Source organism: Capra hircus, chromosome 1 (assembly GCF_001704415.2).
Source record: "Capra hircus breed San Clemente chromosome 1, ASM170441v1, whole genome shotgun sequence".
Taxonomy (NCBI): domain Eukaryota; kingdom Metazoa; phylum Chordata; class Mammalia; order Artiodactyla; family Bovidae; genus Capra; species Capra hircus.
This window is the reverse complement of record NC_030808.1, coordinates 45,513,696-45,528,193: the sequence shown is the minus strand read 5'-3', so window position 1 is coordinate 45,528,193 and position 14,498 is coordinate 45,513,696. Positions and strand designations below refer to the sequence as shown.

General features: G+C 37.5%; 1 protein-coding gene across 1 annotated transcript in view; it reads left to right on the top strand.

Moving 5' to 3' along the window:
- The window catches only part of IMPG2 (interphotoreceptor matrix proteoglycan 2), a 73,468-nt gene that overhangs the window by 31,648 nt on the left and 27,322 nt on the right, over positions 1-14,498 (top strand). Inside the window, exons 8-10 of the mRNA XM_018060357.1 lie at positions 2,850-2,908; positions 5,027-5,047; positions 13,106-13,350. Coding sequence (XP_017915846.1) covers positions 2,850-2,908; positions 5,027-5,047; positions 13,106-13,350 — 325 coding nt within the window. The remainder of the gene's footprint in view (positions 1-2,849; positions 2,909-5,026; positions 5,048-13,105; positions 13,351-14,498) is intronic.

Below are 14,498 nucleotides of genomic sequence, written 5' to 3'. Positions count from 1 at the left end.
TTATTGGCAAAGTGGTATCTCTGCTTTTTAATATGCTGTCTAGGTTTCTCATAGTTTTCCTTCCAAAGAGCAAGATGGGTTTAGTATTAATAACAACATGCAATAACACTGCATTTTGCAGCTAATGAAGTACTTTTAGCTATGCTCATCTTAATCTTAAGAAGTGATATGCTTAGTGGGCATTGAAGCATTAAGTACTATGAAAGAAGACTTGTGCCTGGCCACTCTGCAGTGAAAAATAGCCGAGACTAACCCTTGGTCTTTGCATTCTTAGTTCTGTGGATTTTATCCCCACCTCCACCCTCCAAGAATTAGCACTTCTCTGTTTTCTCTCAGAATAAAACAAGGTGAATTATTGTAGCCAAAACTTTCATGCGTTTGGATTCTTTATCCACAAGGCAGAAGGATTTTTGGTGAACCAAGATTTTTAAAAAAATCTCATTCTCCTGATTTTATGAGAACTTGGTTTTTTGGGGTTTTTTTTGCTCTTTATTTATTTATTTTATTGTTATTATTTTATTTATTTATTATTATTTTTTTTTTTACTTTACAATACTATATTGGTTTTGCCATACATTGACATTATCCGCCACGGGTGTACATGAGTTCCCAATAAAAGCAGATGCCCAGAGATAGCTCCAGTTCAGTTCAGTTCAGTCGCTCAGTCATGTCCGACTCTTTGTGACCCCATGGACTCCAGCACGCCAGGCTTCCCTGTCCATCACCAACTTCCGGAGCTCACTCAAACTCATGTCCATTGAGTCGGTGATGCCATCCAAACATCTCATTCTCTGTCATCCCCTTCTCCTCCCACCTTCAATCTTTCCCAGCATCAGGTTATTTTCTAGTGAGTCTGTTCTTCACTTCAGGTGGCCAAAGTATCAGAGTTTCAGCTTCCAACGAATATTCAGAACTGATTTCCTTTAGGATGGACTGGTTGCTTTAGGATCTCCTTGCTGTCCAAGGGACTCTCAAGAGTCTTCTCCAACACCACAGTTCAAAAACATCAATTCTTCTGGGCTCAGCTTTCTTTATAGTCCAACTCTCACACCCATACATGACTACTGGAAAAAACATAGCTTTGACTAGGTGAGTCTTTGTTGGCAAAGTAATGTCTCTGCCTTTTAACATGCTGTCTAGGTTGGTCATAACTTTCCTTCCAAGAGGCAAGTGTCTTTGAATTTCATGGCTGATTTTGGAGCCCAAGAAAGTAAAGTCCATCACTGTTTCCATTGTTTCCCCATCTATTTGCCATGAAGTGATGGGACCAGATGCCATGATCTTCGTTTTCTGAATGTTGAGTTTTAAACCAGCTTTTTCACTCTTCTCTTTCACTTTCAACAAGAGGCTCTTTGGTTCCTCCTTGCTTTCTGCCATTAGGGTGGTGTCATCTGTGTATCTGAGGTTATTGATATTTCTCCCAGCAATCTTGATTCCAGCTTGTGCTTCTTCCAGCCCAGCTTTTCTCATGATGTAGCATGCATATAAGTTAAATAAGCAGGGTGACAATATACAGCCTTGATGTACTCCTTTCCCAATTTGGAACCAGTCTGTTGTTCCATGTCCAGTTCTAACTGTTGCTTCCTGACCTGCATACAGATTTCTCAGGAGGTAGGTCAGGTGGTCTGGTATTCCCATCTCTTTAAGAATTTTCCAATTTGTTGTGATCCACACAACATAGTCAATAAAGCAAAAGTAAATGTTTTTCTGGAATGCTCTTGCTTTTTCGATGATCCAGCGGATGTTGGCAATTTGATCTCTGGTTTCTCTGCCTTTTTTAAATCCAGCTTGAGCATCTGGAAGTTCACAGTTCACATACTGTTGAAGCCTGGCTTGGAGAATTTTGAGCATTACTTTGCTAGCATGTGAGATTAGTGCAATTGTGCAGTAGTTTGAGCATTCTTTAGTACTGTCTTTCTTTGGGACTGGAATGAAAGCTGACCTTTTCCAGTCCTGTTGCCATTGCTGAGTTTTCCAAATTTGCTGGCAGATAAGCGCAAAGTCCACTAATAACTTCTCTTGTTCTGGTGTTGGCCCCATAGTGACTTAACCTGATGAGATTTTCACCTTCTGAAATGTTGTGGGTAAAATGTTCGATTTTGTTAAATGTGTATTTGTATAAAACCTCATATTTTTTTGGTATTTAGTCCAATCTATCACTTCCCTCTGCTTTAGTCACTAAGCTCATACTGATTTATGTAGCCTGATTTTAGAAACTTGGTGATAAAACTGGTTTCTGCAGTTGTGATGCTCATAAATTGATATTTTGACCAGTCACTTCTTTATAACCTCCTCCGTGACCACCAGTCAACAAAGCCTAAGCCCAGGTGTGCAGATTTCTTTCTTATGTTGGCTGTGTTCACAGTCCTTTGTGTCATAGGAACAGGAAACAGATGCCACCAGACATTTTAAGCTTACAGGAAATGAACACCCAACTGTGTGTCAGTGTGTGTGCTGTGGCCAGATTTCTAATCCATACAATCACATTTTAAAATGTTATTACAGTTTCTTTTGAAACTAGTCCTTTTTTTTTTTCACATTTCATCACATAAGGAGAAAAATAGTGTTTTGCCAATAAAAGTATGTTTTTTATAATTTGGAAAAAATATTAAAGTAAATCAAAACCTTAAAAAACAAAATTAAAAATATGTGGCAGGGTTGTGGTAAAAACTATTTCCTGACACTATAAAAATTAGAAATTTCTTAGCTTTCTAATCCATGCATATCCATGTATGTGCACAAGCTTCTAATACTTATAAACAGTGCACTTTATATTCTACTCTTAAAAACATTTTTGTGTGTGCTTTTTTACATTTCTACATAGTTACAAATTTTTTTATTTTTGACAGGTGGAAAATGCATTTACTGGGTTACCAGGCTACAAGGACATTCGTGTACTTGACTTTAGGTAAATAGACTTTTAAAATGCATAGGTTTTGTAGCAGTCTATATTTCAAATGGATTATCCTTTTGTGTTTATTGCATATACTGTTAACAACAGTGATTAAAAAATGACCTGAATTCTTTAATTTGGTGTTCTTTTGTTAAATTCTTATTCCTAGTGCTGGTTTTTCAGATGAGGAAACCGAGTGAAAGAAAGGCAAAATAATACATTCAAGGAGATATGCTAGATCTGTAGTTGGGCCAGGGTAAGAACTTAGGAATTCATGTCTCCAACTTGCTGCTGAGAAGTTATGTGTTTTTATTTGGCACTGAGGGGAGTCTGGAGTAAGGTTAGATGTGATCTAGTGTGCTCCTGAAGGCTCATCAGTGCTCCAGTGAGGTCCCTTTGGCCTCTTGATGTATAGTCATTCTGGAGGGGATGTGTTTATCAGCATAGCAGTTCTGGGTAAAGTGGACACCTCTTTTTAGGACATTGCTTCCCTGTCTAAGAATCATACTTGTGCAGCATCATACTTGTGCACATTTTATTGAGTGAATACTTTGTACTGGCCACTTTACATTCCTGAGTTCCCATAATCTTCAATCCTTTTAGCGAAAATATTGTTAATACTTATTTTGAAGAAAAACAAATAGGTTTAGAAGGATGAAGTATTAGCCTAAGGTCAGAGAGCAGAAGAGGGATTTTGAAACAAAGTGGCTATCTTTATATCTCTGGCTATTAACCTCCAGTGCTAGACTGAGTCCTCTGAAGCTTTGGAGCATGTGGATGGTGACTGTGGCCCAGCTATTAGATGCAGGGGAGCACGGGCTTAATTGACAGTGTCTACTTCTTAACTTTGCATACATAGTCTTGTCACAGCTTCTGAGTTTTCCAGAAATAACAGCAAGCACTTACATAGCATTTATAGTGTGCCAGTCTTTCTATCCATATTAACTCATTTAATCCCAACAGCCATACTGTGAGATAGTCACTATTATCCTCGGTTTTTTTTTTTTTTCTGGTAAGGAAACCAGAGCACAGGAAATGTATATACTTTATCTAGGAACTCAGCTAGTTATTGATGCAGGGGCAAGGGCAAGCATGGTAAATTGACCCTCCATCCCCTCTCATACCATGACCTGTCTCCCCAGTTCAGCCATAGCACTTTGCAGGAATACTGTCTCCAGTTGTGACTAAAGCTCACATGAGAAACTGAGGCTTTTGAAGTCCTCTCTCATTTGACAGCATATGAAAGACAACATGACCTTTGGGATCAACTTGCGTAGGTTTAAATCCTGCCTTTGGCCCTTCTGCTTGGATGGTTTTGGGTAAATTAACAAGCTTTAACTTCTTATTTATATAAAAAAAAGGTAATATATACAATTTATATGAATCGCACTTTATTTAAAAATACTTTTGAAATACTTTGGGTAAATTATTTAGTGTTTTTATTCCTCAGTTTCTTTACCTGTAAATGGGGATATTCATGGTCCTTAATGAGTTTTCATGAACATTGAAAGAATTAATTTTTGTAAAATGCATAGCGTAGTTCTTGACATTTGGAAAGTCCTTTTAAGTGTCTGATACAGAAAATCAATAAATAAATATTAAAGACTATGCAATATCCTGTAGGTTAGTCAATTTGGACCTTTCCCAACTCCTTGGAATCTTTCTGTACATTATCTGATTTTCTTTTCATTAATTTAATACCACTTAACATTGGTATTGTAATATTGTATACATAACACATGACATTTTTGTTTGTTTGTTTTTAACACATAACACTTAACATTGTATCCCTCCAAAAATGTTACCAATTTTGTCAATGCCAAAAGCTGGAGTTCTCTGCTCATTTACTGAAAAAAGTTTATTTATAAAGTGATAACCAAGTATTAATTGTTTAAAAGTATTTTTAACAAGCTTAAAGACAGTAAAGGCTATAGATTTTAAAATAGAATACTTTCTCCACCTTTGCTTTCTTCCTTCATTGTACAGTTATTTGTTATTATCTAGTACTATGCAGGCATTTTCATTTGAAAAAACATTTCAGAGGAAATACATTAAGAGCTTGTACTTTGATTAATTATATGACAGTTATAACTTGCTTAAACTCTGCTTAACACTTTCCATTTTTATTTCCAGGTCCCCTAAGGAAAATGACAGGTAGAGTACCTTTTGACACTTTCTGTACTGTTGACCTAATTAGGAGGTAGTTTAGAAAGCATGGTAGCCCTAGGTCCAAGGGAACATGGCTCAGTTCTTTTATTACTTCCAGTATCACTGTCCAACTTCTTATAGATCATTTGGCAAACGTTATTTGTTAAGAGTCATATATTAAATATTTTATACTTTTTCACACTGCATAAGTTCTGTCATATCTATTCACTTGGAAGTAGTGTAAGCAATACATTGAAAATGAAACAATAAAACTTATTTATGGATCCTGAAATATCATTGTCATATGGTGTTCACATGTCACAAAATGTTGTTATTTTGAGTTTTTTCAACCATTTAAAAATATAAAAATCCATTAATTCATGGACAGTGGGCTAGAGTTAGCTCATACACTGTAGTTTACAGACTTCAATCATAGACTGCTGACTAACAAATACTTGTATTTTTTAATCTGTTAATTTTTATTTTTTTGAGGTTTAGTTGATTTATAATACTATATATGTTTCTGGTATACTACATAGTGATTCATAATTTTTAAAGGTTACACTTACACTGCATTTTTAGTTATTATAAAATATTGCCTATATTTCTTGTGCTGTATAGTTAGCCTTTGTCAAATACTAAGTTATGCTTAATTTAAAATTAGTATAAAAATTGGCATTCATAAAGCACTTTCAAGTATACTGTTGTCATTGAGTAGAATAACCAAGTGTCATTTTAAGTGGTAAATGAAAAAGAAGAAAGCTGATTTCTATCACAGTTCATTTGTGAAAACAGCTGCTCTCTGAAGTTTCTTAGAAGCACAATCTTAAAAGCATAGTCAGTCCCCTTTGTGAAAGTTGCTTGTCTTTTTGTCTTTGAATTCAAGTTTGTTTAAAATTTACTTTCTCTTAAAGATAAATAATCATAATATAGAATATATGAAGCAAATTCATAGGCTGAGCATAGGGATGTTTAGAGATAAAATAACATTTCTTCATTTAATTTTTAAAAAAATTTTATTGTTTTCATTGAAGTAGAGTTAATTTACAGTATTAGCTTCAGATGTGGAACATAGTGATTCAGTGTTTTATAGATTTTATTCCATTTGGACATGTTATGAAATACTAGCTATATTCTCTGTGCTGTACAATATATCCTTGTAGCATATTTTATACATAGTTGTTTGTATCTCTTAATCCTCTGCTCCTATCTTGCCTCTCCCCCCTTTCCTCTTCCTGCCAGTAACCACTAGTTTGTTTTATATATCTGTGAGTCTGTTTCTGTTTTGTTCATTTGTTTATTTGATTTTTTAGATTCCACATATAAGTGATAACATAGAGTATTTATCTTTCTCTGTCTGATTTATTTCACTCAGTATAATACCTCCAGGTCAATCCATGTCATTTTGCCTTCATTTATATAAGATCAGGGGCTTCCCTGGTATCTCAGTCAGTAAAGAATCTGCCTGCAATGCAGGAGACAGATTCGATCCCTGGGTCAAGAAGATTCCTTGGAGAAGGAAATGGTAATCCACTCCAGTATTCTTGCCTGGGAAATCCAATGGACAAAGGAGCCTGGTGGGCTACAGTCCACATGGTTGCAAAGAGCTGGACACAACTTAGTGACTAAACCACCACCATATATAAGATATAAATATAATATCTTATATTTGCAAAGGGCTTTCTGACTTCCTCATTTTCGTTTATATGATATTAGAGTATTTACTAAGTATTTACTAAGTATCCTAAAAGATGATGCTGTGAAAGTGCTGCACTCAATATGCCAACAAATTTGGAAAACTCAACAGTGGCCAAAGGACTGGAAAAGGTCAGTTTTCATTCCAGTCCCAAAGAAAGGCAAAGCCAAAGAATGCTCAAACTACCACACAATTGCACACATCTCACATGCTAGCAAAGTAATGCTCAAAATTCTCCAAGCCAAGCTTCAACAGTACATGAACTGTGAACTTCCAGATGCTCAAGCTGGATTTAGAAAAGGCAGAGGAACCCGAGATCAAATTGCCAACATCCGCTGGATCATGGAAAAAGCAAGAGAGTTCCAGAAAAACATCTGCTTTATTGATTATGCCAAAGCCTTTGATTGTGTGGATCACAACAAACTTTGGAAAATTCTTCAATAGACGAATACCAGACCACCTGACCTGCCTCTTGAGAAATCTGTATGCAGGTCAAGAAGCAACAGAACCAGACATGGAACAACAGAATGGTTCCAAATCAGGAAAGGAGCACATCAAGGCTGTATATTGTCACCCTGCTTATTTAACTTATATGTAGAGTACATCATGAGAAACACTGGGCTGGATGAAGCACAAGCTGGAATCTAGATTGCTGGGAGAAATATCAATAACCTCAGATACGCAGATGACAGCACCCTTATGGCAGAAAGCGAAGAAGAACTAAAGAGCCTCTTGATGAAAGTGAAAGAGAAGAGTGAAAAAATTGGCTTAAAGCTCAACATTCAGAAAACGAAGATCATGGCATCTGGTTCCATCACTTCACGGCAAATAGAAGGGGAAACAATGACAGTCTTTATTTTTCGGGGCTCCAAAATCACTGCAGATGGTGACTGCAGCCATGAAATTCAAAGACGCTTGCTTCTTGAAAGAAAAATTATGACCAACCTAGACAGCATATTAAAAAGCAGAGACATTACTTTGCCAACAAAAGTCTAGTCAAAGCTATGGTTTTTCCGGTAGTCATGTATAGATGTGAGAGTTGGACCAGAAAGAAAGTTGAGCGCTGAAGAATTGATGCTTTTGAACTGTGGTGTTGGAGAAGACTCTTGAGAGTCCCTTGGACAGCAAGGAGATCCAACCAGTCCATCCTGAAGGAAATCAGTCCTCAGTGTTCACTGGAAGGACTGATGTTGAAGCTGAAACTCCAATACTTTGGCCACTTGATGCAAAGAACTGACTCATTTGGAAAGACCCTGATGCTGGGAAAGATTGAAGGTGGGAGGAGAAGGTGACAACAGAGGATGAGATGGTTGAATGGCATCACTAACTCAGTGGACCTGAGTTTGAGTAAACTCTGGGAGTTGGTGATGGACAGAGAGGCCTGATGTGCTGCATGCAGTCCATGGGTTTGCAAAGAGTCGGACATGACTGAGCGACTGTACTGAACTGAACTGGGAAGACCAGACTGTTAAAACATAACTGAATTCTGATGTGAACCCTCTGGTCAAAGGATGGTGTTCAGTTGTTGAGTGCTGAGTTTTCTATGGGGACACAGAACAATTCAATATGAAGCCATTCGATTTTATGATAGAATTGTTAACCTAAGTACAGTTTCCAAAACTTCAGTACTGTCGGATATTAACCAGTTGGTGGGGTTTATTCATAACTTTTTGGTATACTTTTATTTTGAGCTGTGTATGAGAGAATGTGTAGCATATAAGTGAATGTGTAGCGCAGAAATAGTCTGCATAATATATATATAACCTGTCTCTCTACATAAGTATTTATATACACATGAGGTTTTCTGTTTGCTTTGTACGTCTTTCAAGTTGCACATGTTATTTTAAGTTAGTGAGACCCATTTGAAGTGAATCAACAAAATATCTGCCTGGTGTCCACACTTCAAAAATTCAACTCCAGGCCTTGTATGCACTTTCTTCCCAATAGAAGTGTGAGAGAAGAAGAAATATTTGAGTTTCTTGAAATACCTCTGGTTTGATTGATCGTCATGTAATCATGTAATATTATTTTTTCTATTTAACACTTGTACACGTCAGATAGCCAATGAGGACATTTGAAGTGAGGAATAAATTTCCCCTCCACATGATTGATGTTTTTGGAAACAGCAGTCAGAGAGACTCTCCTCTATATAGCAGTTGTTTCAGTGTAGTTCAGAAGGTGAAAGGTGATGCTGTAGTGATGGTTGATTAATTTGGTGTTGCTGAGTGCAGAAAGGCAGCACAGCTTTCTTCAATCAAATAATGTTTTGTCCCTAGTGTGCCTCCTGCATCTTATGTACTTCCTTGTTCTTTTGGCTTATTTTTATTCTGTTCTTCATCCTGAGATATCTCTGTATTGCGTTTACCATGCCAAAACTAAGTCTGTTCTGGGTCACACTGAAGTTCTCAAATCTGAGAATAGATGATTTTCTGATTCCTCAAGCATTTTTTTGATTTCTCTTTCTAGGACAGAAACTTGATAATGAATTGAAGTATCTCTGTGAGACATTTTATGTTCTTTAATGAATATGTCTTTACCAGACAAGGTAGATGATATTAGAAGTATTATTTTTAGATGTCCAAGGAAAACACTGGGAGAAAGATTATATTTTGCCAGTAAAGAGTAAAGCCACTAATCTAACCCAGACTGCCTGATTTGCACAGATTTCTTGATCCAGAAACGTTTCTCTTGATCTTCTCCCTGTGATGTTTAAAAGTCATGCAAATCACATGATGGGCTCTCCTTGTCTGATTTTCTGCTGAGTCCAGAAAGCAACTGGAGTGCTAAATGGCATAGCCATTTCCTCTCCTCCATTTTTTCCCCCTTATCCCTGGTTCTTGTCTTAGAATCATGTTAATATGTTTCTAGGTTGGGCATAGATCCCAAGGAGAAGCTCGCCTTTCTGGAGATGCAGGCATGTGCCATCCCACAGAGCTTGGAAAGAGCATGCAGTTCTCACAGAGTTATGTTCTGCCTGTGTCCCTAAAATGATTACTCAGAAGACAGAAATGTATGAGGTTAATATACATGCTCTTTAGGGTGAAAAATGTGTGTACTCAGTTTCATCTGACTCTTTGTAACCCCATGGACTGTAGCCCGCCAGGCTCCTCTGTCCATGGAAATTTCCAGGCAAGAATACTGGAGTGGGTTGCCATTTCCTACTTTAGTGGCTTTTTCGAGCCTGGGATCAAACTTACATCTCCTCCATTGGCAGGCAGCTTCTTTACCACTGCTCCACCTGCATATTTAGAGACTGAACACCCTTCCAATTAAGTCAAAAATATCACATACTGTCATTTAAGTGTCACAAAATCAATGGTTCTATCTGCCTACATTAGTGAATAAAACTAACCATTTGTTTTTTCATTATTTTCAAAAATATTTATTGAACTACTGGGAGCCAGGCATTGTGAGGGATGTTTAAGACATACGTGGTGTAGTGAGTTCTGACCAGTAGGTGTCCCTCTTACAGTTCAATTTCACATTGTGGCCATCATTTTTTTTTTTTTTTTTTTCTGACCATATTTTACTGAATTTATTTCTTTACAAAAGGAGATCAGGAGTTACTCATGAATCAACATGTTCTGACATGATAAATTAAGGGATTGAGGGAATTTATAGATGACAAGCAGATGTCTCATCCCTCAGCAAGGCATCCAAGTGTTAAGATGCTCAGTTACCACTGTAAGGTTCCCTAAACCACACCATTGGAAGTGACAGCTTATCAGATTGGGGAGGAAAACCTTATTGATGATACTCAGAGTGGGACAGGAACATTGTGCCTTACTGCTTCTGTGGTAGGCAAGGGGTAACACCTTCATGGCACCCCCTGTAGACCCAGGGCAAGTCCAGAACTGCCAGCGTTCCCAGGAAGAAGAGGTCTCCTAAGACCAATTTATGCTTACCAAACTACAAAATACAGTGCATTCTCTAGCATGCTGATCAATCTATTTAAAGCAAGAAAGGTATCTGCCAGCTGACTAATTATTGCATTGGCTTAGCTCATGCATTCTTTCCCCATAGGGCAATCTGCAGGGAATTATGATCGAAAGTTCTTTTGCCAGCTTGAGATCAGAGAAGGGAAGTTGGGTGATCCTAATGGCCAGTATCAAAGTCATGCTGGCCTATTGTACCTATCTCCAATCTAAGGTTCTGTGTTACAAGGAAGCTACAATGCACTGTTGCAGGCTTTTCACTCATAGTAAGATAAATTAGTTAAGTAGCCCTTTTTCTAGACTCCGTGAGACCCCTCTCGTTATCCTGACATTTTTATTGTTCTAAAGATATGTGAATACTTTAATTAAGGCTGGAATTTTCTCTCTATAGTCAGGCAAGTATAGATTTCTGTTACTTTAATAGACATTGAATTGCAGGTACCAAGTCAGACATTGGAGATAGAAACTCAAGGACAGACTGCAAGACAGACGTTCACTAGAAACAAAACCTTTTTACAAAACAGCACAGTCTATAATCAAGGAATATATAAGTGAATCAGAAGAGGAAATGCTTAGTTTATTTGAGTGCTTTGGTTTGGGCATCATTTTGCTCCTACAGAATGTCTGAAGGTGGCAGATTATTTCCGAGCACATCTGCCTTCAGTGGTTCATCTTTGAGAGGGTGGAGGATCTGTGAGAGGGTGGTGCATCTTTGAGAGGGTAGAGGATCTTGGTGTGCTTATTGGGTATTGTTTCTGATGGCTGTGTCTCACAGACTGGCTGGAAGTGAGGGTGCTGAGTAGAGCAAAGCTGTTCTCATGATGACTTATTTTTTGTTAACAGTTTAAAGTTACTGAGTGTAGTGTAGTCATTCAGAATGCTGGTACCAGAGTCAGGCAGATCTGTGTTTGAATCTTGACTTTACCCCTTTATATATTGTGAAATTTTAGGCAAGTCTTTTAGCGTCTTTAAATCTTAGTTTCTTAACAATAATCTGAAGATAATAAAACCTTCACATTTGTTATGAGTATTAAATCAGTCTAAGCCTGGGAAATAACCTGTCATTGTAAGCACTTATAAAAATGTTAGTTTTTAGCTGTTAGATAAGTCTGAGTTGGTCTATAAGGTGTAGTTCTATTGGTTTAAAAATGTTATATTCTGATGTTTCTTCAAAATGATTATTTAAGAAAATGTCAAATGACATATCAACTCCTACTTATTTATTTTCACTTTATCCTTTATTCCAAGAAATCGTCTCTTTGTTTGCCTGTGGAAAGATAGTGAAAAGGCCGCATTCCAGACAAAGTTATTTATTAACACTTGTCAAAATTTTATTCAACTCATTAATGAGGGAGCCAGCAGAAAAATGAGAGGTAGTTTCTAGAGCATTTGGAAGAAATATATATAGTTAACTGGGAAAGGATTGCTAAGTTAGATGTTGTTGCTTTGTAGTCACTAAGTTGTATCCAGCTGTTTTTGACCCCATGGACTGTAGCCTGCCAGGCTCCCCTATCCATGTGTTTCTCAGGCAAGAATACTAGAGTGGGTAGCCATTTTCTTCTCCAGGGGATCTTCTCAATCCAGGGATCAAACCAGTGTCTTTTGCATTGGCAGGCAGATTCTTTACCACTGAGCCACCAGGGAAGCCCTGCCAAATTAGATACAACTAATTTGTTAAGTTGTATTAACTAATTTGCTAAATGTCCTATAGGCAAGTAAAGTCATAAACTTTGGAGTTATCATTCCTATTAGGCCAAAAAACCATCACTTCTTAGTAAGTTTTTTACAATTCACTATTAAACTTTATGGGACTGTAAATTGTCTGGGCTATCAAATGAGAGACTTAGATAGCTGTCATATTAGAAGATATTCTAGCATGATATTTAAAAAAAACTCACAAGTCATCAATTAGCTTTATTTCCAAATAGCTCATATTTTCCTTTCACAATAGATAACTGTTTCAGTTCATAGTCATTACGCTGCTTTACTGTTTCACTCCCCAATGTGGAGTGCATAAATCATCCAGCAACAGTAATGAGATACAAGAGGATTTCCCATTGTTGGGTGGAGTTAGAAGGTTTGGTTTGGTTTTTTTAAATCAGGGAGGAGAAACCCTAATAGGGGAAGAAGGAAGCTGACTGAGAGTGAAAAGGAACAGTTGATTTTGAAGGGGTAAAAACATGGGGGAAGAAGACGCTCAGGTATGGATGCAGGCTGACTCTGTGCCCTCCGTGTTCTTAGAGCTGTAACCTCTGTTTTCTGGAAGGAGAAGGGGATGGCTAAATGTTGCCATCCAGAGTCTACAGAGAATGGTGATGGAATCCTTGCCTTTTGAGACTCTCCCTACGTCTCATGTTTGCTCTCCATGGCTTTGGAGTTCCTTTCTTTGTGCTTCCTTGGCAGGACCTAATCTGTTTCTCTTGTCATCCACAGTGGCATAGATGTTCACTATGCGGTTACCTTCAATGGGGAGGCTATCAGCAATACCACCTGGGACCTAATTAGCCTACATTCCAACAAGGTGGAAAACCATGGTCTTGTAGAATTGGATGATAAACCCACTGCCGTTTATACAATTAGTAACTTCAGAGATTATATTGCTGAGACACTGCACCAGAATTTTTTGCTGGGGAGCTCTTCTTTGAATCCAGATCCTGACTCCCTTCAGCTTATCAATGGTAAGTTGTATAACCATTAAGTCCTTGTATAGTTTTAGTTTCTTTTCCAGTATATTCTCATAAAGCGAAATTCCCAATATATATATGGTATTTAGCACTCTCTAGGCTGCATCAGACAGAAACCATCCTGATCTGAATGGTGCTTTAGCTTTATTTCCAGATAGTTCATATCTTCCTTTCCCTGTTTTAGTTTATAGTCATTAAGCTAATGAGTATTAGCCATGCAGCTAATTCGGGTAGATTAATCAGGGGTTTCTGCTGAACGAATGGCATGAGGATTAAGATATGCAGTAGGCAAAATGAGGCTGTTTAGGATACTGAATCCATGAACAACATAGTGAGGTCTTATTTTTCTGTGGAGCATGGGGTGGAGCTACCTTCTAGAAGGTGTCCTAGAAAGAGGTCAATAATTCTCGGCAAGTTTAACAAAAGCTTTAGAATATCCAGCACAAACTAATTCAGGTGCTTTGCCTTTCAGTAGGTGTACATTTCAGTTGCTCGGAATTTTGTTCCTAAAATATATTTCTGTTGTTACGCCAGCTTCAGAGTTCTGAATGGCTGCAGCTTCCTAGGTAACTTGATCATCATTAAAAGATATATTCATCTTTGATTTCATGCTACTGGTTTTCCATAGAAGACAAGTTAACTGAACACACAGTCGAGAAAAAGTTTTGGAAAGTACTTATTTTCCAAAAATAAAGTTTGATTTTTGATTGATCCCTTTATGTCAGTGCAGTGAAAATGAAAGTGAAGTCGCTCAGTCATGTCTGACTCTTTGCGACCCCATGGACTGTAACCTACCAGGCAACTTGGTCCATGGGATTTTCCAGGCAAGAGTACTGGAGTGGGTTGCTGTTTCCTTCTCCAGGGGATCTTCCAGACCCAGGTGTCAGTGCAGTAGGAACAGGTAAATACAGATTTTGCTTCTATCTTTGGTGTATACACCAGATCACTTTTCTTACAACCCCTTCTTTTTAATTTTTATTGATTCCTTCTCTCCTCCAGGAAAAATCATTCTATTTTTTTGTCTGTGTTCACATACATTATATAAATGCCTCTTATATTGTTTTATTTATCTCTCTGACATAGGGAACACTTCCACAAGAGGAACTTGGCTTTATTAATGTTTATAGCCTCAATATCATCAA